This window comes from Anneissia japonica, unplaced genomic scaffold (assembly GCF_011630105.1).
Source record: "Anneissia japonica isolate Jap-2015-1 unplaced genomic scaffold, ASM1163010v1 scaffold585_len4108843_cov191, whole genome shotgun sequence".
Classification (NCBI taxonomy): Eukaryota; Metazoa; Echinodermata; class Crinoidea; order Comatulida; family Comatulidae; genus Anneissia; species Anneissia japonica.
In genome coordinates, this window is record NW_022716829.1 from 920,411 (window position 1) to 947,746 (window position 27,336).

General features: G+C 32.1%; 1 protein-coding gene across 2 annotated transcripts in view; it reads right to left on the bottom strand.

Moving 5' to 3' along the window:
• LOC117109827 (polycystic kidney disease 1-related protein-like) overlaps positions 1–27,336 on the bottom strand; it is a 104,923-nt gene that overhangs the window by 54,112 nt on the left and 23,475 nt on the right. Inside the window, exons 5-10 of one of the 2 annotated variants that reach the window (XM_033252256.1) lie at positions 18,667–18,822; positions 10,798–11,123; positions 4,607–4,693; positions 2,464–3,772; positions 1,897–2,037; positions 1,079–1,191 (exon numbers count right to left, since the gene is read on the bottom strand). In XM_033252256.1, the coding sequence (XP_033108147.1) occupies positions 1,079–1,191; positions 1,897–2,037; positions 2,464–3,772; positions 4,607–4,693; positions 10,798–11,123; positions 18,667–18,822 (2,132 nt within the window). Of the gene's footprint in view, positions 1–1,078; positions 1,192–1,896; positions 2,038–2,463; positions 3,773–4,606; positions 4,694–10,797; positions 11,124–13,903; positions 14,274–18,666; positions 18,823–27,336 lie in introns of those variants that run through there. The other variant, XM_033252257.1, reaches the window with a different exon arrangement.

Below are 27,336 nucleotides of genomic sequence, written 5' to 3' on the forward strand. Positions count from 1 at the left end.
ATATATATATATATATAGTGAAGATTATTTGCTTTGTTTGTCTGTTATAGATAAATAATATCACTATTCATTTCTCCTGATGATAACATCATTAATAGTCTATTACACAAATAAAGCAAAAGAGAAAAACACACACAATGGCAAATATACAAAGACTGTATTTATATATGTAAAATATTAGAGCTATATTGGAGAGTTTCAAAACATTCAGTAGTACATAGTATAATTAACTTTTTCAAGGAGAGTCACAAAAGGGTAGCGGTGGTTCATTCAGATAGAAGAAACACTCTAAAAGCAGGACGCACAGTGATAACGGAATAATGTCTTTAATGAAAAACCTTGGAGCGCTAATCTCAAGATGTTCAAAAACGCCTCGAGAAATCAATTTTATGCATTCAAATTTAAAAAATGTTCAAACCAAATAAAGGCCAAGGGTAATGCAATATTCTCAAGTCCATCACCCGAAAACGAGAACATCTGAAAAATAGGTTACACCTGTATAATAGATAATATAATTAGTGGCACCCATCTTGCCATCAATTTCCGCCAACTAGTATTTGTAATGATAATATTTACAACATTCTTTACTGAAATTGTAAATTTTGGAGGAAAAAATGTAATCTTTCTTAATCACAGAAAAAAAAGCAAAAGGATCAAATATTGTTGAGTGCAATGAACTGCAAGACAATTCAAGGACCAGTTTTGAAATTTCCTTGACTTGCAATGTAAAACAAATACATGCATATTCATGTCAAAAAATGACAATTCCATGCACATAAAAGTGGGGTTTTTTCCCCCAAATTTCATGACTTTTCCAGGTTTGTCATGACGTGGGATACCATGAGGGAAATCTGTCATTACAGTGATAATCAGACTTCTGACAGAAATAAAAATACTCAGCAACTGTTCTTTATTGTAAGGTATCTTGAGAAGAGCCTTAAGCTAAAAGCACAAGGGACAGATTTACAGATCTTTTTTCCATTCCACTCCCCCTTGTAGGTCTTGCAGGTGAACAAGCTAGTGAATGGTATTAAATAAAAATTGCATTAAGTTAACTAATTATGGTACAGTTTCTTACCATTATCTGGAATAAAACAGGTTTCCCAAACTCCAAAAAGAATGGATGATTCAGAGCCATTGGTGCCATGATGTCAAAGACTTCAAACTCAACCCAAACTTTCTTTTCCACAACTATCAAAGAAATTAATCATGTGAGTTAATGTCTATCCACTCTATTTCTTTCATGTAACGATTATCTATGATTTTCCCATATATGATATGTTACATCACAACATATACCTGTATTGTATGGCCAAATTACAGGTATTCATGACAAAAAAAATCTTTATGTTATGGTCGGATATTTAAGCCTAGAACGTGTTTTAAACTTTAATTGTCTGCTGAATCAGTCAAACATCTTACAGTACATGAAGAGTCTAAATGTGAATTCTAACAATTACTTTAGTGTGATATTCTATCACACTAAATGGCACCAAGTAAAAGATACCAGAACCTTTAAGGTAATAAAAAAAAAATACAGAAATTTTTGGCAAATAATAATACACTATTTCATCACCTTGTTAAGAAAAGGTCATGACATTTTAAGATATGAAATCATTTACTAAAAAAAAAATCAGAGTATTAAAAAATAGCTACCAATTGTGAGTATATTCATAATACATCGAAGACCATTTGAATGAGATAAACATTGTTTTGAAATATACCTATCTTAATCTGAGGGTCCTAATATTAAAGTTTTATCCGGTTCTGCATAATATACATGAAATAGACATTACAATACATAAAAGGAGTAAACCAATTTTTGTTTTGATGTTATAAACGCAAGCTTTCGTCATGCAAGATCAAGATCACTTTAGTAGTCATCAAATAACTTACCTAGGTTACGGACAAGGACTTCAAGTCGCACTGACCCAATTGCCTCGTAAAATATGTGAGTGAGAAATGGTACTACAGACGTGGAATTTGTTCCATTCACACTCCACTGAAATAGTAAATCTGACCGATCTAAGATTTCACCTGAAATGTATAAATGCCCAACAGAATAAATTAACTGTTTAAAGGTTATTCCTATTCACTCAAAAGATTTCAAACACAGGAACGAGTATTTTTAATGATTTTCCATTCTTCATTCAGATTTTCATTGGCTGGAAGTTGATATAAGATATTGAGTAATACATTTAATTTGATTTTTGCTTGTTTCTTTTTTCTTTTACAGATTTCATGACAATTAGTTATTGTTAATTTTAGCATAATACACAATCAACAGGACATGTAAATAAACTATCATTCCAAACCAAGGGTATAGAAAGTTGAAGGTTATACAAATAAAATGTAAAGCAAACTGAAGAGATAAAATTTTAATCTGCTATTGAAATGCTGAATAAAATCCAACATATGAAACTGGCCACTAGTCTTTGAAAGTAGAAATTAAGTTGAACCTACCACCGTATGTCAGTTTAAATTTGCTAATTTGTCCAACGAAGACATCTGAGAGGGGTTTAACAACAATGTCATCGATGTAGGCTTGAACAATCACACACACCTCATCTGCCACTGAAGACACATCATTGAATGCTGTAACAGTCACACGATACACACCTGGCTCCGGAAAATCATAGACAATCTTAAAGAGACCATCATCTTCTACTGTGGCTGTGATGTTCTCTGAGCCCATACCAATATCAATAGAGAATCTGATATGCGACCCTTCTGTTACAATTGCAAATATCTCTGTAAGATTTCCCAAGACGTTTGGTGGAACCTCAATTAGGCTTAACCCGGAAACTCGTTGCTCTACAGTCACAACATTTGGCAAAGTCCTTTGAAGTTGACTAACCAAATTTATCGCAGTAACTGTGATGTTGTACGAGCCAACATCCCAGTAAGTATAGTTTGCAGATGAGCTCTCCTGGTAGCGATTGGCTAATGCAACTGGACTTGGGGCTACATATACATCTGAGCCCCCAAAGTCCCATTTGAATGTAACATTTGTGCCATTATTCACAGACGCCACTACATGTACTGTGCTCCCCAAAGAAATGAAGGCCGGGCTAGTTGAATAGATTGACAGTCCATCCACTGGCGCTTGAACGAAGAAATACTTTTTGATGTAGTCAAAACTGACAAGGTTTGAAATATTAACAGCCAGAGCATACCTGCCAACTTCAGTGAACATTTGGCAGAAAACAGGTTCTCTTGTTTTCTCTATCAAAATACTAGAATTGTCTAAAAACAATTCCCATCTGAAAGTCGTTTTTGCCCAGTCTGAAGACATATTATGAATTAATGGTGATAATTTTAAATTAAAGTTATTCACAGGTCCAATAGCATATGATGAGTTTACTCTAAGTTGTGAATCGGATATCACATTCTGAATAATAATCGGTTCTTCCAAATTCTCTTCCAATGTCACATTAATACTAAATACCTTAGATTTCACATAATATACACCAGAATTTTCATAACTATGTTGGAATGAAAGGAACAGTGTACAGCTCTCTCCATAATCTGCCATTAAATGAAGATGATTTGAATCCAAGGATTTCCCTCCTATAAACGTGTCATTCTCATCCTTCAGACTCAAGTTGAACGCTTTTCTGTCGCCAAAATCAAACTCAAGGTAAGTGTTCTGTCGTGACGTAGTGAACAACGTTAACATAAATCTGACTGCTGTATTTGGCTTGGTGTAGTATGGTTCAAAGTCATCATCAACTACCAGGCTTAGATTACCCATCTCTCTTTTTACCACCACCTTTTGGTAATAACAAAACTAAGTGTAAGAATGCATGAAAATTGCAGATTCCAACTGAAAGACTAAATAATATGCATGAAAGAAGATGGATCCCTACTGATATTTTGCCAGAACATCAAAGCAACTGTAGGGCTTAGTAAGTAATAATTCCAGTAATTGAGCAATTTAAATAAATGTTTGGTTTTATTATCACAGTAGAACCTCATTCTTTAATTTAACCCAACTTGATTTTACAAATCCCTGGATCTATGTATGCCCTCTGGTCCCATACCGAATGTAAAATCAAGGTTCTACTATACCATGCAAAAATTAGGAAAAAATTTTATAAAGCAAAAAAATAAGTAAAATATAATATATTTTAAAGCTGATACCTTTCCTGTCAGTGTCATACATATTAATTTGTAACAACTGGAAATTTGAAAGGTCACCTTAAAAAAAGGGGGATTCTTTCAAACCCTGTGAATCCCCTTGCTACAGGCTTGTTTACATCTCATAAAAAAGTTTTTATGACTTGTGCATATAGTGACTACATCCCTGAAGTCTCATGATAATTTAGTATATTGGTTTGACTCAACATTCTATAAACTTGTGTTCTACTGTATAATGGTGGACACTCGCTGCATCGTGCGACAGTCGTACAATCGAACTCCGCTCCCAGTGAGCGAGAGATGACGCAACGCCGTCGGCTGATTGTCGGTAGCAGTCTGAAGGGATCGTCATTAAAAACGATCCGTTGCGCGCATTGTTGCGTTCTTCATAGAATCGCGTCGGCTGAAGACCGTCGTGGACAGTGAGTGCCCAGCTTAAGGTGTTTTTGAAGGTGAGAGTTCTTACCACATAGAGTTCCTTTGAGAGACTACCCAAAGAATTTGAAACATTCACTGACACCTTCTGGATTCCTTCTGTAGTAAAGGTATGATTCTGTAAAACCAAAAGTAAATTATTTATATTTATTTATTTATTTGAACAAACACTTTTGTTACAGTGGCACTCATCTATTAATGGTTAGTTCAGAGAAAACAACAAATATTACTAACTGAAAGTTACAATTAAATTAATACCAAATAGCATATGCACAATTCTTTCTATAAGATTTGAAAGAAACTTCTTTCCATAACTTGGAATCACATCATAAAAAAACAATATAATTATAGTTTTTCTGTAAAAAAAAAAAAAGATGGAAAAGATATGTAAATTCCTTTTATATTTAATTGAAAAATATTAAGGAATGGCAAGAAGCAAGAGAGAACTGCATCATAATTAAATAAAATTAATTTATCAACAATAAAAACATATTGTTGAGAAAGTAGTAAAAATTGACCTAAGCCAATATTGAGGCCATAAACCTAAAAAAAAAAAAAAAAACACCCAGAGATAAATAATGCCATATGTTTCAGCCTTATACCAGATACCACCATTAAATGACAGACAGATGGTAAGATGATGATAAGAATCAACAACAAATGTATGTCACATTCTACTTTACTCTATGAAGAAGTGGTTAATGCAATGTAGTTCACATAATGTTACCTTCAAGATAAAAAATGTATTTGAAAGAACTAGGTCAGAAAAAAAAACAATTAAGAAGACCGACTGTCCCGTTTACTATGAACTTGTATTGATCAATCCCCTTGCTCCTTCAAAGGATTTGCCAATGACCATCTCTTGGTAGGAATTTCTCACTGCCAAAGCATTTCATGACTAATTGTCTAGTACTAGTCCCGAGGCTGAGCCCAGAGTCTCAACGATAATACCATCCTAACTACATGGTTTTTGTTCGTAATGAGATTATAAGATATTGGAAAAGCAAGAGGAATTCCATGTCTGTTTGTAAACCAGTTTACCACATGAACCTGATGGACTAGACAAATGATTTCACTTCACATTATTGTGTTCCTTTATCCTTATTAAACTCCGAGTCAAGTTAGCAAACTGTGGCTGGGAGGAATAACCAAACTGCTTCCAGTGGCGTATCGGAGGGTGGGGATGCACACACCCCCATAACACACCCCCATAAACAAACTCGCACCCCCCAGTCACTCACCATTGAAAATGTATAAAGCAAAAATATAACAGGCTCAAGTAGATAAAAATCACTTTATTTTGCAAGCTAGCACCCACTCACTTAAATCATCAGCCCTCCCACTTCAAAACTCCTAGATAAGCCAAATGGCTGCTACCCATGAGCAGAAAAGCTATGAAGTGGTATTGTCCGTAAAGAAATTATCAACAACATTCAAATTCACCCTATGGTTGTGCATTATACCTTACAGTAGTCATTTTCGCGAAGCAGATAATATTTAGGTATGATCTTGGTAAAACCTACTGTATACTTAAATGAATTTAGCAAAGGTAACTTTTCCCTTTATCTTCGTCAAAATAAACATTGGAATTAAATCAAAAACCTCAGAATCGTAAGGAAACTGGCCGGGATGGTCATGTTCCATGCAGTTGAAAGTTGTTAAAGTGATTATTGCGCCAACTACAAGATCCCATTTTTTGGCACACACTCAACACTTCATGCTGAGAACTCTAAAGATTTCCAAACATTGGCAACAAATCAACAAAATGTGGAATTACTGTATAATCATTTTATTATCAATTTAATTTCCGTTTTAAAGAAAAATATTATACAATATAATTTTGACTTGGTCAGGTGCTACTACAAGTTTACGAATCGCTATGTCATTATTTCTATAAAGAGTACAAAATAAAATGTTGATTTGTGTCATTTTATCTGACTTTCAACTAAAGTACCCCCCCCCCCCTTTAAAGTCTATCTGTGTTTTTATATTTTAGTAAGTAATTACACTTTAATTGAAAATTATAAATAGTACTACTACAAGATTTGTATTATCAGGGAGAAAAAAATTTGTGCCTAATTGGAAGTTAAGTTTTTACAAAAAGACAGAATGCAACTTGATGAGAATATATATTTCCATTCACCATGACAACTACTTTACTACTTTACTTAAAATCCAGAAATTATGTTGACCAAAACAATAATAAAAAGTGATGTTTACATACAAGGTCCTATAAACTACTTACATCCAGTGAGAAAGACCTACTTTTATAAATTATCCTTTTAACTTAATAGATCAAATGGTATTTTTGAAGTACAAGTATTTATTTGAAAATTGTCTTGATTATCAGTTATAAAGATAGACTGTATGCAGTATAGAGTCATGCACTGTTAATAGAATAGAGTATGTGTTTATGTAGTAGTAGTTTTTTTTTTTTTTTAATACAGACCTGAATGAAATATTGGCGCATAGGTAAAATAACAACTTATTACGTTGGTAAACACTGCAGGCAATAAAGATTGACACTTTTCCTCCTGATATTAGACCTCACAACAACTTTAAGTGATTGTTATTGTTGGTTCTCACTCGAGCTTATTAGTACAGTGGTGTTCATTATCATGCAGGCCATAAGACAAGACCTTCCTACTGTACTAGTCTTAAACAGTAGGATAGATAACTGTTACCTTATTAAATTTTAATAGCACTCAGCAGACATTAATGATTAGAAGAAAAGATAGCTTCAGAGTTTAGTACATTGAACCCCTGACTGAACCACAGAGGTACACAACAGTACTAGGCTTGAAGAATGACTGGTGGTGTAGTTGGCCATTAGCCATGCCACTGAGTATCTATCCTGGTCTGTCTCCTACTCCAGTGCCAAGAATGAGATAAATGCTACCTTTGTATAATGGTATTTAGTGGTCAGCTACATAAAATGACGCCATCCTCTTCTTTGGGTTCATGTTCCTTACTTCCAGAAAATCAATTTATATTTCTGCACATATTTCCTTTGCATGAACATTAGGCCAAAAAAAAAAAAAACCACGTTTTGGGATAATCCAAAAAATGAGTAGGTCGGTAGGAAATTTTTTTCCCCAACGACCTAAAAAGTAGAAAATACACAAATAATACAACAATTTTGGATTTGCATCATGTACCATCCAGCAAAATAGGCTATGCCTTGGTCCCCTAGCCTGACCAAGGCTATTCCAGCCTTATTTGCTTAAAAAAAAAAAATATTGTTTGTTGTAGTAAAAAAAAAAAACCTAAAATGCCGAGCCTGAAATTCATAAAATTTGGGTTGGTCGGGTGTGTCGGCCTTACTTAGGATCTTTTTTAGACTTTGTCAAAAATGTTAATAAAAACAACTTTCTAATTAAAGTTGCATAACTTATTATCCTATAATTTCACAAGTTTAGGCCCAATAAAAAAAATTATTAGTTTATCACACATGCGCGCATGCCTTCTATGGTACTGGAAAAAAAAAAATGTTGAAAAAGATTTTTTTGGAAATTTTAAAAAAAATTTTTATTTATTTATTTATTTTATTTATTTTATTAAATAGTTAGTAGATATTGTTTGCATTATCTAAATCATGTTTTACTTTGAATATCAATGCACCAGCAAACAACCCAAGGTGATATTTGGCTTTACCAAAATAAAATAAAAAATTAAAAAAAAAGCCTCCCTCCCTCATCACTTTTCCTGTCCAGATATGGTGATAAACTAATAATATTTTTTATAGGGCCTTATGACAGTCTGTGATAAAATCTAGGAATTCTCAAAAACTTTTGCAGAAAAATATGTCAAAAATATCAGTTGATACATTAAAATTTCATATTACAATTAGACAAGCAACCAACTTTATAGAAATTCACATGCTATTTCTGGCTAAAAGGTAACACATAGGCCTTGCCTACTACCACCACAAAAAAACATAATTGTGCACTTAAAAGTAACACATAAATTATCACTTTTACCAAGTTAAAAATATTAAAAAAAATAGATTGATTTATAAACATTTACCACAAAAATCCTTGAATTTGCTCCAAGTCTAGATACCGCCTTAGAACCTCAAAGTCTAGAGCTAATTTTTACTTCATTCCAAAATGTGGGAGTTAAATAACTCACAGGTTAGACAACAGAACAAATATCTTTATACTGTGATTTAATTGTTGTATTATAAATAGCTTTTTTGAATATTTAGAGCTATTGTGTTCCCCTATAGTACCAAAATTCAAAATTTAAATTTTATTCTAATTCTACTTTTGATGTCTTTGTACATTATCTAAAAAAATTGCTTCTTGTTCTAATTTTCAGTTAAAAGGTAACAAGCTTTTGAAATACAATTAAACAATTTAATTTTTTAATTTTTATTATATGAGGCCTGTAATCTTAAAACCAGCACACTGTCGCTAAATGTTAAACTGAGAAGTTTGCAAAAGAATGTGGCAGTGTTGTATACTTTGGTACAAAATGCTGTATTTTAATCATAACTTTGGCAATACAGTAGTAAGTTATTTAGTAAATGACCTATCATTTTAAAGCTATATGGAGATAAATATATTAAAAGACATTTTTGTCAATGATGCTGATGTTGCATGGCAAGCCTCATATTTATAACTTTAATAATTATTTCTCAACTAGGTCAATAATTTTTTGCCTAAAACCAAAGTATTTACCTAAATGTGGAGTTTCTGAGAAGCTGTCAAGACATATTACAGAAATTTCATTAAACCCATTCAAGTCGATCAATCAAAAATTGACCTGTTATCATTAAATATCAATTAATTTAATAGAACAGCTTGATTCATCAACTTCATTCAAATTCCAAAGTTATTTTCAGCAAATTTGCACAACCTTAATAATAGTATAAATTACAGGCACCCCACTGATATAAAACGTCTCACAATTTATACCTCTTAAGAATCTGCGTCATTGCCCGCTAAAATTGGAAAAGCCGAAATGATGAAGCAATTAACATGTTTTCTTTAAATTAAAAAATGAAGGACGAGATTACAAAGTGCAATACAAATTCTACGCTCAGAGCTCAGGTAGAGATCTTTAATTGAGGTTTAAACTCAAACTTAAAAGCTATTATTATATGCAACCACAACAAATTGGATGATCCACCAATCAAGCATGTAAAGACTCCAAGAAACACATAGTACTGTATGTTGGAAAACCTGTATGCTGTGCAAAACCTTAAAACAAATTCAATTTAAACAGACTACCTTTTTATAGAATACAATTATGCAAGTTATTAATGACATCTAATTAAGACTGCCTTCAAACCAATTCAAGTTTTAAATGATTTAGGCCTACATACTTTTTAATATTGCTAACAGATTTATGACTTAAATGCAAAGAATATAGGAACTTGATATCATTTTTCTCTACAACTTTATCATATCACTACAGTAGAAAAGTTGTTTCTCAATACGAAAATATATTATATAGTGGCCAAAAATTTTACATTAAGACCAAAAGTTTAATTTAGATATTCTCAAATATCATGGTTATTATTCATTGCATATTATAATATTGTGAGAAAGAAAGTGTCCTAATAGAAAAATTCAAAGATGTACAGTATACCACTTGGCCTTATAGCTTATAGTAGTTGGTAAAGTATCCAATGGGAGAAATTACGTTTTCTCAAAAGAATTTACTATCATCATTCAATATGGATAACATTAGAATTTAATAATTTCATAATCATATAAAATAAGATTCACTGTTTTCATTAACACTTTTTCAATAATTTATGAAAGGCACTATACATTTGAAAATATTTTCTTGTCCTAATTTTTAACTGAAAGAAAATAACTTGCTTAAACAGGCCCACATTTAAACAATTTAAAAATATTGAATTTTATCACGTTTATTTGCCCAACACAGATAAGAATATATCATTTATGAGTAATGACAAATATTTCTATAGACAGAGAGAAAAATTATTAGACATAATAAATGCATAGAAACCATATTAATTGACAAATATGTTGACCATAACTATCAACCCATATCATTTCCTATCTCAATATAAACCTGGTATGGGAGTGTGAGGACAAGGTAAAGGATTTCGGCAGGTGTACAGCTCCACATGACTACAAGCTACAACTGTTACCTGTTCATAGATCAAAGCAATGCAGGTTAGAATATGCATAGGTACAAGCCTGTTGGAGACTGAGTGACAACTAAAATGCATTCCTTATATCTCACCTTTATATGTTGTTGCATGCATGTAATTCTTGAACATCCCGACTCTGCTAAATATGGTGACACCGTGTACGACAAACCATCCTCAAACTCCCACACAAAAGTTAAGTTAGTTCCCATAGCGACAGATGCCTGCAACATCACTTCTTCCTCTAAGAATACAGCCACAGATGGTAGATTTACAGGAACAGTATCCTCCGTCGGGATACAGGATGGAACAGAATCGAGGTCTGTTCTTAAAAGTACCTGTAAATTGTGGGGGGCTGGTGGAACCACTGTTAAACTGGTAGTTCCTAGGATTCCAGAAATTGGATTTTCCACTTCAACATCTGAGGGTAAAAAAAGAAATAGTCATCATTACAAGAATATTCAAATTAATTGTTTATAGCAAGCAATGATTATTTCACCACCAAAATTATTTTTTTGCTTTATTTTTTTGCTTTATACAACAGATGTCACAGATTTCCAACCTATATACTTTTTAATCCAGATCTTATATATTAAGTATATAAACAAAAAGTTTCAAACTAAATTACATTATACTATTTAAGATATGCTTCCACATTGAATATGAACTCAACAGAGAACATTACATAAAATGTGTTCGTTAGTACTGTATGGCAAAAGTAACTATATTTTTTAACTAAAGCCTACTTACTACCATTATATATACAGTACTTTGTACTAAATTTTCCATATATTTGCATAAAATATTATTCCAAATTCTAAACGTGAACTAAGTCAATGTCAAGCAGGTCCATTTACAAAAAAAAAATAAATACATGGGATGAGGTAACAATTGTAGAAATTTGTAATGTAGGTGTGTGTCTATATTTAAAATACAAATATACACTTAACTGTCTTCACATGGCTGTTAAATAATGTTTAGTTATTTAGAAAACAACATTCTTGAAAAGCATTGAAAAACTAATAATATAATAATAATTGTGAACTTGGATTATATAGCGCATAATGTAAATACATCTATGCACTTTTACAAGCAAAAGATAATTCAACAAACAACCTCACCTAATTACAAAAATGATATGATGAACTATAATAAATACCAATTTGATTTATTTTGAGTTAGGCAATACTTTTTTATACCTTGTTTAGCGAACCTACCGCCCGCCAATAATGGTGATTTCAAATAAAATTAAAATTTTTTTTTTGGACAATTAGTGCATTGCAGCCACAAAAGAATTGAAAATTTCAGACAAAAAAATTAGAGTGTCTTTATTTTTATTACATCTGCCGCTGCCTTGAAATATCTAAAAATAAAATATGTATATTTGTTCTTAACTATTAAAGCATTTAACCATCCCATTACTACACTGTTTACATTCACCAATAAAATTTAATATTTATTTTTTCCCCATCAAATCTAATTACTAAATGAAAAACCAATATTTATTTATATTTTTTTACTCTAATAATATATTTAAAAAATAGGTTCGCGAAACAAGTTAAAAAAAAAAAAGTCTCGCCTACTGAATAATTTTAAAAAACACAATTACTTAAAGTTTCTTCAATCTATTTAATTAATTAATTTTTATATTTATTTGCTTTCTTTCCTTATTAACTACTTACCTTTTGTTTCCTTTTTTTATGCATTTTCTTTTCTTTCCATCTCCTTTTCTTTCTTTCTTTTCAGTCCTATTTTCTGTCTATCTTTCCTTTACTTTCCTATCATTTTTTCTTTACCTTTTCTTTCTTTCTTTTTCCTTCTTTTATCTCACTTCTTTCATGTACTTTTTTTCCAAATCTCTATATAATTAGTATAAATTTACAATACGTCCCCACTAAATTTTTTAACAAGCGTTTTAGAAAAATGATTCAACATTTGGGCAATTATGTAACATATTTTATTTTCATCAAGAGTCTACTTTTATATTGTTTTGTTTGTATGTTTCTACTTTTATGAATGCACTGCAAGAGCGTGTGTAGCTGTTTTAAAAGCATTGTTTCAAATAAAGTTTGTTATTATAACAATAACAATAACAATAATAATATTAAAGACTTTTAAAGCGCACATCTCCAAGGGGCTCAAGGTACATTAATAACAGTCACTTCCCTGGATTATGATTAATTTCCCAAACAATCAAAAACATTTTCATTTTGCTAATGATAAATTATCATGGTTACATATACAGATTCTAAAACACATTAATAATAACCCCTGACAAATATATATTCAAGGACGTTAATAACAAGGTTTCATTATGAATAAAAGTTTTCCGATTCTCTTCTGCATAAACTATTAATTGTTGGACTGACATTTCTCTGGTTTTGTGGTTTTGTATTTCATATCCTTTCAATGTTTAACCAAAACTAATAACTTCCAGAATATTGAACTATGTTTTCTACTTAACACTTCTTACCGCAACCATAGAATTCTTTCAACTTATAGTACGTAAAATAACCACAGAGTCCACTGTGCCAAATAAATCAACATCACTTCCAATAAAGAAACTGCGTTGGCAAATGAGTTGTGAAGTGATATTTTCTTTTTCTTTTTTTGAGAAACAAAATTAACTGACTCTATAGAAGTATTGGGAAATTCAACAACTGATGCCACATGTAGAGGTTGGTGACAGAGTCAATTAGGATTATAAGAACCGATTAGATGAGTCTTATTTTTAAAATTTAAATATAAAAGAAGCTGAGGAAATTTTAATCCTATTCAATTTTCTTATAATGTAAATGCCAACAATCTGAGGAAAACATTTCAGTGGGTATCTGGTTATTTTTGGCAAAATAATAAAGTTTATCTTGTGTTTTAATATGAAACAAAGTTTGTCCCAATGTTTCAGTTTGTTAATGTTACTTTTAATATTTTGTATTCATAATAGCTATTGAATGTTTAATTTTAATACCTGTTTTGAAGATTTCACTACAAAAATTATATATTTAACATATATCTTAGTCTCAATATCAAGGGAATTTAATTTGCAATCTATCTAAACACTGACATTTTTTTAAATTACATTTACTAAAATTTTATAAAAGTAGTATCCTACATAATACTACCTAGTTAGAAAAATACTTAATATCACTGAATTATAAAATCCATTAAATCTACATTCAAAGATATGTAAAAATCACTTACATGAGGAAGGAAATATCCTGAAAAGTTCCAAATAAAGAATGAGAATAGACAGCTTAAACTTTAGGTTACAAATCATTGTAGTTGATCATTTGAGGCACAATTGGGTGTGCATTAAATTAAGCTCAGCTTCAAACTAACTTTATCTTTCAAATAGATCCAACTTATGTAGAGGTGCTGATAGGTTTAGTAATGTTTGGTAATTAAAGCACACCAATAGAAAAGGGACAAATGTTTGGTGGTCGGATTTCACTAGCCTACCTCTATTGTTTCTAATTGATAGGTAGTCGAAGTCACTCATTGGCTAAGAAAGTAAGTTGAGAAAATTGGGATGGTACAGGTATGAATAGCAGCAACGGAACAAGTAAATTGATTGTGCTACAATAGGTTGCTTCACCTGGTCTATTTAATGCCACTGGCCAGGATACACCTGACTTTCTAGCACAGAACTACGAGACGAGACGAGACGTAAGACCTACCCAGGGCAGCTGCAGGGATTCAGGTGCAAGGCCTGGCTAGCCAATTCTCTAGTTCATTGACAACGTGACTATCTGTGTAGCATTTAAAACCTGAATCACAGTGTTGTGTCTGTGCATGACATATTGGATCCTCGTCAAATTCGCCGAGACAATATTCAGAGCACGATTTCTATTTCTCGACATTATTCTTGCACAGAAACCTAATTAAAGGGGTGCCACATGAACTAATCACCTAATTTCTTCCATTTCTCTGCCAAATCAGATGCATAATTATTTACAATATCCATATGGGGTTGTAATTAAACGCAACGATGATACACTATAAAGTCACGAATGCTAACGACAGGATACGAAGTTGTGTGAACACCGCAGCTGGATACCTTTATTCTCTTAAAAAGAATGTCATTTTCACCATGATCTTTGCGTCAAAACACAATTCAAGAAGTCAATAAACAGTAGTAAAGAAAATTATATTGCTCTGGGGCCTGTTCTCTATTTAAGTGCAAATGTTTCATTTTTAGAACTTTCACAATACTGTACTTCCCACTTCATTCTTCCATCAAATGACACATTTGCATCTTATTATCAAGAAAATCATCATCAATTTCTTAATTACACTAATTTATTTCAAGTACATTATTATATATATTTGTATTATACTGTCCCTAGTTTTTTATATATTAGATTTTGATATGTTTTTAACTTAAATTATATCTTAAAAATTTGAACCAAATTCAATACCATATATCTATTTATGTTCATTAATTTCCTGTCTTATTCTTTGATAAATGAAATTGCATAGCAGCTTTTTCAAATTAGTTAATTCTTTATGGAAATTTTAATATAACATGAATGTTTTAATAGCTTGAGTAGATAAAAGAAGTTGTTAATAAGTCTTGCTTCTTTCTAAAGATCATGGTTATAAAAATGAATCCAGAAAAACTACCATCAAACTTATTAAATTATTTTTGCGTTGCATTGGAACATTACATTGCAAAAAAAATATTAACCCTAACAATAGTTAAGAATGATTATTTTTTTTATGGAAATTGATAGGTTGAGGACCATGAGTCAAAGCATATCTGATTGACAGCTGTGAATGCCGTAAGGTGATGAAAATTGCTGTTTAATGACAAAAGTGACAACCCTGACTTTGAGAGCTTATAATCAGATAGCATTACCAATGTTACCTACATAAGTATTTTATCGCCCTGAGACACTCTTAAGTCAGGGGACAGGGAATAGAAATCAGAACTGACAGGTACAAGAGAAATCCAATATTGCAGACAATTCTCAAAACATGACACACAATAGTAATTTCTATTTATGTTTATAATCTTATCTTTAAAACATTCAATCATTTTATTTCAGTTTGAAAAGAAACACAGCAGGTATTTTGATTAGTTATGTATATTTGTAATTCGAGTGTCACACAACCAAATAATTTCATAAAGAACGAAATGTTTTAGAGAATATATTAATGTGACAAATAATGTTGTGTAACTAAATATACACTGTCTACAGTGATGAAAATTAATATTTGGATTGACCATTTATATCTCTTCAAAAAAATTCCACTTAACATCAAAATTATTTACTGCTTGTTGCTGTAGTTGTAAAGCATGTTGAGGCTTTATTATTATTACCTTTCTTATACTGTATTTCAAAAAGTTTTTTTTTACTAATAATTTATTATCAAAAATTTACTTCATAATTATACTACAGGTTTCCCTCTAATTAAAGACCCTCCAAAGAAAGACAACGTTAACTTAAAGACCACTTTACCAGTTCTTAGTAAAACTTTAAAAGTAGGGTAAAAACCATAATAATGGCCCATTACTGTATAACACAGAACATTCACTTAAGCCTCCGCCTCTTGGATATTGTTGCTAAAATCCAGCAAAATTACAGCGTAAGGCCAAATAAAAGAATATACTTGTTAAGCGTCACCCCCTCAAAGATTTTCAGGGGCGGGGGTGCGTTTTTTGTTTTTTTTGTTTTTTTCTTTTTGCTCCATGATTTATCTCTGCACGGTATTCAGTTTCAGCTTATGTCACTGTTTTGGCTTGTACATAAAAGAATGTCTACAATTGAGTCAGTACATCTTTTTTAAACATTGAGAAACACATTTAGAATCATTTATATACGCAGCACATGAATTGCCACAGCAAAGAATTGCAATTTTTTGCCAGCCTAGGCCAGGATTTCTTAGCTTCAATAACTGTATGAATGGGTGGCAAACTGGCCATAACAAAAACTAAATTTTATGTACGTCGTCAAACCAAGGTACATAATAGATTTGTTTGTACAATATTTCTTTTTGGCAAGGCCTAGCCTACGTACGATTGTGTGTGTGAATTGTCTTGACTTTCTCGACTGGGGGGGGGGGGCCTAGGTAGTGCTAGCCGCATAGCGTAGGCCTAGTCATTTGGTACTGTAGCTAGGCCCAACCTGGCCTGAATAATCGGCCAATTGAAGCCACATAGCTGCTTAGATCGTAACACAAACCTTATTTGACTTCATTGTGGAGTATTATTATCATTTTCAAAAAATTGTTTATTATCTAAAAAACAACCAAATTAAACATGTACTAGGCCTAGGTAGGCCTATATACTACTACCGATGTCTGTGACAGTACATGTGTTGATGTTGGTGGCGCACTTCACAGCTTGTTCCCTGCACTCAAGATGAATAAAAACGATCATTTTCCGTCAATAATATCAGCATTTTTTAGTTAATTTTTGTCATTCTTTTTCCAAAGGAAAAAAAAAAGGGGTGGCTAGAAAATCAGTGGTAGGCGGTGACGCTTAACAAGTATATTTTTTTATTTGGCCTAAAATTAAACATACACACTTGTGGGACAAGTGTGTTTATGGGATGCACATGTTCCTGGCTATGTTCTGATTGGTCAATTGTTAAGTTTGACACTTAGGAAAGGTCGACGAGACTAGAGATTGAACTTTGAGAATACCTTTTACCAAAACGTCAAACTGACTAAGTAGTAAATGTAGCAAATGTGGGAATTCTTGATGAGCGCTGCTTCACAGCTGTGAGTTAGGTGTAGATTACGAACACTTCCATTTGTGAATTGTTCAATATTGGCTTGCTATTTGAACCTAATGCTATGATTTGACAATATTATCTAAATAAATCCAATAAATTTTTGTGTTTCAATTACATTATCAGTTTCCGAAAATGATAGGTGGTGGCCAGCAGCTTGTCAAAAGTAGTCGGAAATGATGAGTGAGGGCTGATACTGACCACCGCTGACCAGCATGCTGAGAACTCTGATAATGTGTCTATGGATGTCATATTTGTTGTTATCAATCAATTGTTAAATCTCAAGTGATGCTGATTTACTGAACTTGTAAATTTCCTTAGCATTGCAAAAATATTGGTGTCAGTTATTTTTACTCATAACACCTAGCAATAACTTAAGTAAATAACAAGTATGATACTGTGTAGCAAATTAGTAATCTAATCTTTTTAATTTGTTCCAACTATGGAACACTGCTGGTCAGAAGTTAAAATAGATCGTCACAGTTAGATTTTACAGGAGTGACTAACTAAAATAAATGCCATTGCAGAAGTTACACTTCCCCATTGCACAGTAAAACATAAGATCTATACTACAGCAGATGAACTTTAACATACAACTACACCATCGGATAAAGGTATAACAATTATGCACTAGGTTAGAAATGACAGCGAGGGAGAAAGGAAATTATATTGGAGGTCGAAAATTATGTCATTATTGGCTGATAAAAACCAACAAAAAAACCTTTCCAAAGTGGAGTACATCTGACATTTCAGAGATGTTTTGTGAGTGAGCAATAAATAAATAAATCAATAAATTTTCAATTTATCCAGGTATGTGATAAATGACAATAAAAAGAGATCATAGGCCAAAATAAACAAACTGTTGCTCAGCTCTTTATTTTTCCTTTCGCACCAAAACCACGACAGTCGAGTGCCCGCCAAATAGGTCACGTGAATAAAACTCACTGATGTTGACCTCAGGTCAGATCAACATAAACATTATCAGTACGTAGTTACCAAAAGGAACTGTGATAATAAATAATACCCATCAAAAAAGAAAAAGTCTGCGAGAGTTGCTTCACTGTACTTGTAGTGTGTGTACTGTAACTAAAATCACTATCCTCCTCATGGGGAAATTCCAAATAAAACAAAAAATTTTGGGGTCATAAAAAAATTGCAAGGCAAACACAGGCAGCATAATGAATGATTGGGCTATTAACTGTTTGCGTTGATTAGGAAATGTCTTACCTATAATCCATACTCCCTCTTGCTCAAACCTATGGGTGAGGGCGACCACTAAAGTCGTCGAGTTCATCACATGTTCCGACTCCTTCTTGATAACACTACCATTCACACGCCATGTAACTTCAACAACGTGAAGACTTGTGTTGAGTTCTGGAAGACCTGAAGAATTTTTTTCATGTTTTATTATAATTATTAAGTTTTGTCGCACCACGTACCACATATTTTATGCAATTTCACACACAGCATTACAATAAAAGTATCAATGTAGAGATATGAAAGTTAAACATTTCTCTAATAAATAACATGAAAAAGGTCATAAATATTTTAGGCTTATGACCGGTCTGTAAGTGTAATATTAAATAAATTAAATAAGATATGAATATGAATATGTAATAACAAAACATGAATAAGAATGAATAAGATAAAATAAAGAATTAAAAAAAAGAAAAATAAACAATTAAAATAAATAAATAATTAAATATCAATCTTAATTAAATAAACATAAATTTCTCTAATTGTAACTAGAATGTAACTGTCAGAGGCATGTCTTAATCTAAGTATGCTGTGCATCACCACGAATCACAAGAAAACTCAGAATGTTTCTATTTTCAAGAAGTTTTTTTAATGATGATTAATATACTGTAGGGACACAAAAGAAAAAAGCTATAACACAAGTTACATGCTAAATTTAATTTAATTTAAAATCAATTGATACGCAGACAAGGAAGACAAACAAAAGACTGCAGTGAAGGGAAGCATACGCACAAATAGTACATGAGACGCATGCTAACCTTGCATGCATGCGCTTTCACAGAGAAATGGTATAGCAGAAGCTACTTGCTAAAATTAACAACAGCAACAACAACAACAACAATAATAATAGCAATAATAATAATAAAATAATAATAAATAATATAATAATAATTTGCAATTTGTATAGGGCCTCCTGTTGAAAAAAACTTGAGGCGCTTGACAACAACGAAAGGACACAGACAAGAAGTTAAACCATGAACCTAGACTCACAGAACACATAAAGCCTAGCTGAAACAAAAACAACATCGCACCTTTTATTGGCAATATATGACTCACACTCACAGGTGCTCTAATGATGGTGGTGTCTAGCTAAACAATAAACAAAACAGTGGTAAAAAGTGGCTTTAAAAAATTCAGCAAAACTTTCAGTGAAAAGGCGAGATTTGAGTTGTATTTTAAAGAGTCTGTATTCTTGATTTAATCTGGAAGTGCACTCAAGGTAGGTGCAGTGGAAGTGAATGCCAATGAGCTATATGTTGTGCCTTTCATAAATTTTAGAAGGTTTTTAGAAGCAGAACGATGGGGGCGTGTTTGCGGGTATAGAGTGAGCATTTCGGTGATGTATTCTAGAGTGAGATTGTTCACTGCCTTGTACATTAACAGCAATGCTTTATGAATAATTCTCTCGTCAATAGGGAGCTAATAAACATTATATAGTATGGGTGTAATATGGATATGTTGCTTTGAATAGGGTAACCAGGCAAGCAGCAGAATTTTGAATGCTGTAGCTTAGCAACTTGTCTTGGGGTCGTTCAGAGTTGTAGTAGTCAAGTCTTGAGTAGTGGGTTTTTACGAAAGACAGCGCGAGAAGAGCGACATACAGCATTGATATTGGACTTCACTTGTAGTGTAGAGTCAAATATTACACCAAGTTTGCGAACCTCTGTTTTCGGTTCAACCAGAAACTGGTATGGTGGTTGTGACCTGGCTTCAGCTGCTTGATAACATGAAGAAAAACGAATTAATTCATGATTAGCAAATACTTTATACCTGCAAGTGTAATCAGTATGTCATAGTACCGGTTGTCCTAAGGCAAGAATAACTGATTTAGGAATTATGTTAGCTATGAAAGTCTTTATTTTTTTAAATTTTTTTTTTGGGTCATGCTCATTTAATGTTGGTTCCGTGCTAAAAGCTTTTATGTCATGTTTATGATTATTGCGGTTAGCTCTTCAGAAAAAAATACAAAACCAAAAGTTAAAGAATACATGGAGATGGGACCCTGGACAAAAAGTATAGCTTCCAGGTGGGGAAAACAGACTCCGGGGAAGATAATAAATTAAAACACTTTGTTTATTTCCATTTGGTTCAGGAGGAGCAATCACTTCCCCCAAAAGATTTGCAAACAATGAAGGAAGATGAAATATGGTGACATGGGATGGACTCTCTGGGACTTAAAACAGCTGCTTAAAACAAATTCATACCATCGGCTGAGATAAATACCATTAAAAACGCCTTGCTATGCTAATATGACTGAAAGTCTATTTAATGGGTAATAACTCAAGGTTATGATAGATAAGACAGGAGCACTTTGAACTAAGACTGAGTAATAGTTGGGGTGGGTATTGAGTGTGCCACATGACCACCACTTAATTAAATTAATATTTTATGGTTTGAGTTAAGGGTTTGAGATTGGGATTTGATATTTCTATATATCTTTAGTATACATTCCAAAATTTGACCAATTGATCATTCTTTAGTAAACTTCTAAAACAATAATTTATTCTGATGACTAGTTTATATAGGACCTACTCAGTGGCAGGGAGGAAAGGTTATTATCCGTGCTGGACAAGCATGGTCACCGTTGTTGAAGCCACTTAGGATCAACCAACTAGAAAAATTACCATAACTTGCTGACCTAAGCAAAGTTGTTGTGATTCCAGTCCAATAATAATAATAATTGGTTTTATTTTACTTTAGCATAAAAAAAAAACAAACTTTCTGGACCCCAAGGAAGAATTATGTCTCCACATTGATATGATTGGGGTATCCCGAAAAAATAAAGCTTTCTTAACTAACCCTAACAATGAACGTAAACAAAATTATTGGTGCTTTTAATTTGATTGGTTATAAAGGTACAATGCATCAATTGCCTTATTGGGTTAAGTAGACCATGATATTTACAAAAATTAAAACAGATTTTGTAATAATGCTTTTACTTTTCAAGGAAGAATGAATCACCTACTCCCAACTGATTCGCAAACTATGTAAGCAGATGAAATATGATGACACGTAAAGGACTCTCTAGACTTAAACAGCTGTTTTAAGCAAATTCACACAAGTTAAAAAAAAAAGAAGAAATATTTGTATTTTTGCATATTTCAAAACTGTAGGCCTGATGCCTGTGCTGGTAATAATTAAATTTGATATTGTAGATAATAACTCAGGGTTATGATTACCATGACAATAACAATTTCAACACAATAATAAAAGCACAGGAAATGGGTAGGTGGGATGGATTTTGAGTATCCCCCATGATTTGATTCCTACAAAAATTAAAGTTTGGAATTTGCTTTCTGTTTATGGCTTTCTATTTTGGGATAAAATTCTTTGATTTTATGAGAATTAGTCAAATGTAAACTAAAACCTCTCCTAAAAAAATATAAAATAAATTACTTTGTAATCAAATGACTTTTGATGATGTTTGGCATTCCATTAAAATGAAAATAATAAATGAAAATCTCAAGTTCCGGACCAGAAGGTTTAGTATTAAACCACCCATCTACCGGTTCACCTGAAAGGGTCATCGAAACCTACTGTCAAGCACCAAGAACCTATGGTAGAAGAAACGATTACCATTAAACCATAAAACGTTTAGTTCTACTGGGCTTTACTCCGTAATACCTCCAGGAGCCTGACTAATTCAAATATTGAGGTATTCTATGGTTCAGGTATAAAGAGACCGAATTGAAACATATGTTACCAATTACAGATCTGTTATATAAATTGCTGAAAGGTCAATCTATAATGTAAATAAATTGTTCACTTTAAATATGTCTGAATCAATTATAATCTTATTATTTTTTAAGACCTGTATAGATAATTTAAGAAAAATACATTAGATTTCCGGTTCTATCTACTCATACAAAAAATCTATTAATAATTTATTTAAGAATTGATTTGAAATTGGTTCATTTAGAAACTGGAAGTTATTAAAAAAAACTACAGATACCATAATAAAAATGTACGTATAATACTAGCTATACCTTTAAATGGTCTGTATATTTGCAATGAAATAATTTTTGTTCATTTTGTATGTGACTTGCCACAAGTGTAGATCATAGGCTAGCCAGTGAGCCGCCTGGCCGTCTTTTGGATGGCCTACAGTTATTTAAGACGGCCACTTTCCCGTGATGGCTTGGACGGCTTGTCCTAATTAGCTTGGCCTAGCCTAATTGGTCCTGGTCTACCTTTAGCAAATTCTTTATATTCTTCAAATCTATCAAATGTTACATTAAACTAAATAAATGTTACATTAAACTAAATAAATTAAACTAAATAAATAAAAACAACACTTATTGATTGAATGTACGCTGTTTTCGTACCAATATTTGGTGGGGATTCCCAAAGATGGGCGTGGCCTGCCTATCGGCTCAGTGCCATGCTCACTGGCTTTCATTTTGGACGGCCTATTTCGTTTTTCTGGCTAAGCCCCTGGTGAGGATGCGGTTTGGTGAAATACTATCGGTTTGGTTACCCCGCCTAGTGATCGGCGTTTCAATACCTTGCTATTCATTTTGATTGTGTCCTTAAGCAAAGTACTTTATCTGCATTTGCCTCTCTCCACCCAGGAATATAGATAGGCCTACCTAGTAGGGTTTTTGCTCCAGCTCCTACATCCATATGCAAGCAACACTGAAGCATGTGGACCCAATGACAAGGGATAAAAAGCACTTTTTTATTAAAAGGAAATATGCTTTACAAATGCTACATAATTTATGTGATACTATTTATAAGGTTTCATTTACTCTTTATAATATACCATTCTTTGAATATTATTTTGTGTGTGGTAAAACTTAATAAAGAAAAGAAAGAACTTTTTAAAAAAGTTGATATACAGTAAGTTTCTGTAAAACACTAAAGAAGTTTAACGCTAATTGAATGTCATTTTGTGTGTTAAATCTACGTGCGAGTAAATACGCAATCGGTAGCTATTCACCTAACTATGAGGGTTTTATTGCATCAGCTTGGCACTTTTATCTGGTGCCCTAATGGCAAGTTCACCAATATTCACACAATCCATAGGTAATAGATACCGGTATAATCCAACAATATGTGGTCTGGTGGGGTCACTCCTAGCTAACAATCCCAAGTTAGTTATGAAAAGACACCTGTGTATATAAGACACAAGTTCAAGGTAGAGGAAATTAGTGATAATGAACCATCTTGATGAGTTGTACATTGTGTACATTGCTAACATATTATCCATAATTTTATCATCATCCTAACAAAATTCCTTGCACGGATCAGGAGAGTTGAAGATATTTACACTGTGGTATACTACTAGAGTACCCCAATTAACATGATACTCGGTCAAAACATGTTTCTGTAAGCTATGAGTTTAACAATCTCTCTGCTATATAAACTTAATTACAAATACCGGTATCTACCTATATTTAGTCGTTTTAAATTAATTAAATTTTTAATTAATTTTCTCTTTAAAAAAATCTAAATATTAATTTTCAATTTGTGTTTCTTTTCATTTGAACCAATATCACATTCTCCCTTTCCTTTGATTTTAAAACTCCTTCCTGTTCTGTTCTCAAGTTTAATAAGCATTCACAAATGAGGGCAGTGTTTATGAGTAGTGTTGATTATTGGTAGAGACTTTTTCACACATCCTCAACTGAGGTGAATTAGTGTTGATTAGGCCTTGTTTCACAAACATATATTTTTTAAGGTCAGCAGAAGAAGGGCAGAAAAAAAATTTTATTTTCTTATTTAGCAAATAGTTTCACCAAAAACATCCAGATGGAGGAGAAAATAAAAATAAAATGTTATTGGTGAATGTAAACAGCTGTATAGTAATAATGGGTGGGATGGTTAAATCCTTTAAATTTATGTTATTAGTAAGAAATATACATTTTTTTTTAAAGATTTCAAGGTAGCGGCGGGTGTAATAAAAAATATATACTTTGTGGCGGTGGGTGCAATAATTTGCCAAAAATTCAATTTTATTTTTATTTGAAATCATCATTATTGGTGGGTGGCAGGTTCACTTAACAAGGTATAAAAATGTCTTGCCTTATTGGTAGACTTTTTCACACAGCCTCAAGCGAGGTGAATATATTAATATTCATGAGTACACACTAACTCAGAAAGGTTGGGTAATTTCTAGCAGGTGTGGATAAATTTTCCCAGGGGTAGGGAATCCCAGCAGGAATTGGGAATTTTTGTTTTGACTGCAATTTGGGAGTAATTTTTCAAGAATCAATGCTACTAAACATTCCAATTTCCATTTAATTTGTTTTCAGTGAATGGTTTACACAACAAACTTATTCAAACAAGAAGGGAATTTCTTATACAGTTTTCAGCATCAAAAACATCCTCGATGCAGATTTGATTAGTAACCTACAAACTATAGAGGGAGCCATTACAAAAAACAAATCATACATATTCCATGATCTCATTGAAAAAAGTAAACAAGTTCCATCTTTTCACTGCAACACAATTTTATTCAATTCTATTGAGAAAAGCCACCAACAATATTAATAAACAGTGGTTTTAACAGATGGAAAATGTCTAGGGCTACATTTTGAGACAAGCTAAATTTCATAGATATGATGGCCCAAAAGTTGGTATTTAGTCAAGTACTACATGTCCAGATTGATTGAGCAGAAGAGCTTAGCTTAAGCCCACCTGCACAGGTGTGACAGCTATATGGAAGGACAGAGGAAATCTTAAATTATCTACAACCCAGTAAACTTGAATACATTTATATTATTTCTCATTCATTTTATTTAAAACAATCAAACAATTTATCTGGATTTATCACAAAATAGACACTATGGAAATGAAAGCCTCGATTATGCAGTATATACCATAATTTATCTGCATCTTTAATTATACTTTTAAAAATATATTTTTTGGGTTTAAGCTCACAACTGAGGTTAGAAGTTTCCTTAAGCCGCTTCATAAAAAAATTTTATAAACATCAATTTAAATATCAGATAGTATATTCTATGATATTAAGTATTATTTAAATTTATTATTTTATATTAATTGTAATATTAATACTTTATGTGAATCTCCATTTCTGATGAATAAACATTTAATTACATGAATATTCATTACTATTATTGAACCTATACTTATGCTTATATTATTAAAATTAATTTAAAACAAACAATAATAAAGAAAACCATAAATAATCAGATAAATCAATAGCATCAGACATTTATCTCCAATAGGCTAAAAAAAATGAAAACATCAGATAAAATATCAGAAGGCGAAGAACAAATCTCAGTAGAAAAAACTTTAACATTCATACCCCATGCACTTTTAAATTCACAAAATAAATACAAAACGATTACATAATTTACTCAATTATTTACCCGCACAGTTATCAACCACGCTGATCACATTCCCTGAACACTTTTTAGCATGTCTAGACAAACTACAGACTAATAACAATGTTCTCAATATTTCACTTCAAATTCTAATCTAATTTTAATAGTTTTGGGGTTGATTACACAGAAATTCTAATTTATTATTCTATTACATAAAGCATGCTTAGTTTTCTTTAATAATTTGATTGGAAAAATTTGAAACCACAAATATATCAAATGAGGTAAAATGAGATTTTGGCAAAACATTTAACAATCATACAATGACTCAGTTGTTTACAATTCCTAAATTGAAAACTTCCCACCTGTTTTGATTAAATGTAAATTATCATTCATACAGTGATACAACCAATCAGTGCCACTACCCACGGGCAAGGACACGCTTTGGTAATTACAGTAATTTAGCCTGTAAATCCTTAGATTGGTCAAATAATGATTGGTGGTCTGGTTAAAAATTCTGTAGATTAGTTACAGTATGGTTGCAGTGGGTCTCTCTCAAGTATCAAAACCATTATTGACTGGAGTGCTTAAGACATTTAAAACAGATATTCAATGGTCATAAAGGGGATGAACATGGATTTATGAGCATAACACATGATTCACATGCAGAAAAATTAGGCAAAATGTAAGGAATTGCCACATAGATATAAGTGTGCCAATGCCTCTTAGTAAAACCTTTGTAACACCCATTTAACATCTTGGTAAACCTTTATACAGAAGTCAACAAAATCTGTATACTGTAATTAAAAGTACAAATTTTACCATATAAAAAGTAAAATAGAAAATATCTGTTGAGATTTTAGATGCTGTTGATCAGAAACGTTGGCCACAGGTTATAACTTGCTTTGATTACATGGTGAGTATCTTCCTAAAATACTGATTTCGACCATATTTCAATATGACCTCACTATTAAATGTTACTCATTTGCCGTAAGACACCATACTCGCAAAAGGTTAATGGCATAAAACAGTGCTTAAACATCAATTCTGAAACAAATCTCATGTATTTTCAATTTTCAAATTCCTTGATAATATTGAAAATAGAAGCTAAAATTCCTATAAATTTTATGAATGTAGAAGTTTACTGGTTGGTTTTATCAAGAAAACATCCTATCCAGACTATCACATTTTATTTGACAAAAAAAACTGTTGTATGCCCTTATATAGTCAAGATGTGCCTATATATGGTCATGATGTGATGTCATCATGACCATATTTAGGCATATATAACTTGTTTCGGCAAAAATACCACCCAAGCTGCCAAACATCCTGGGTTCTATGAGCGGGACGTATT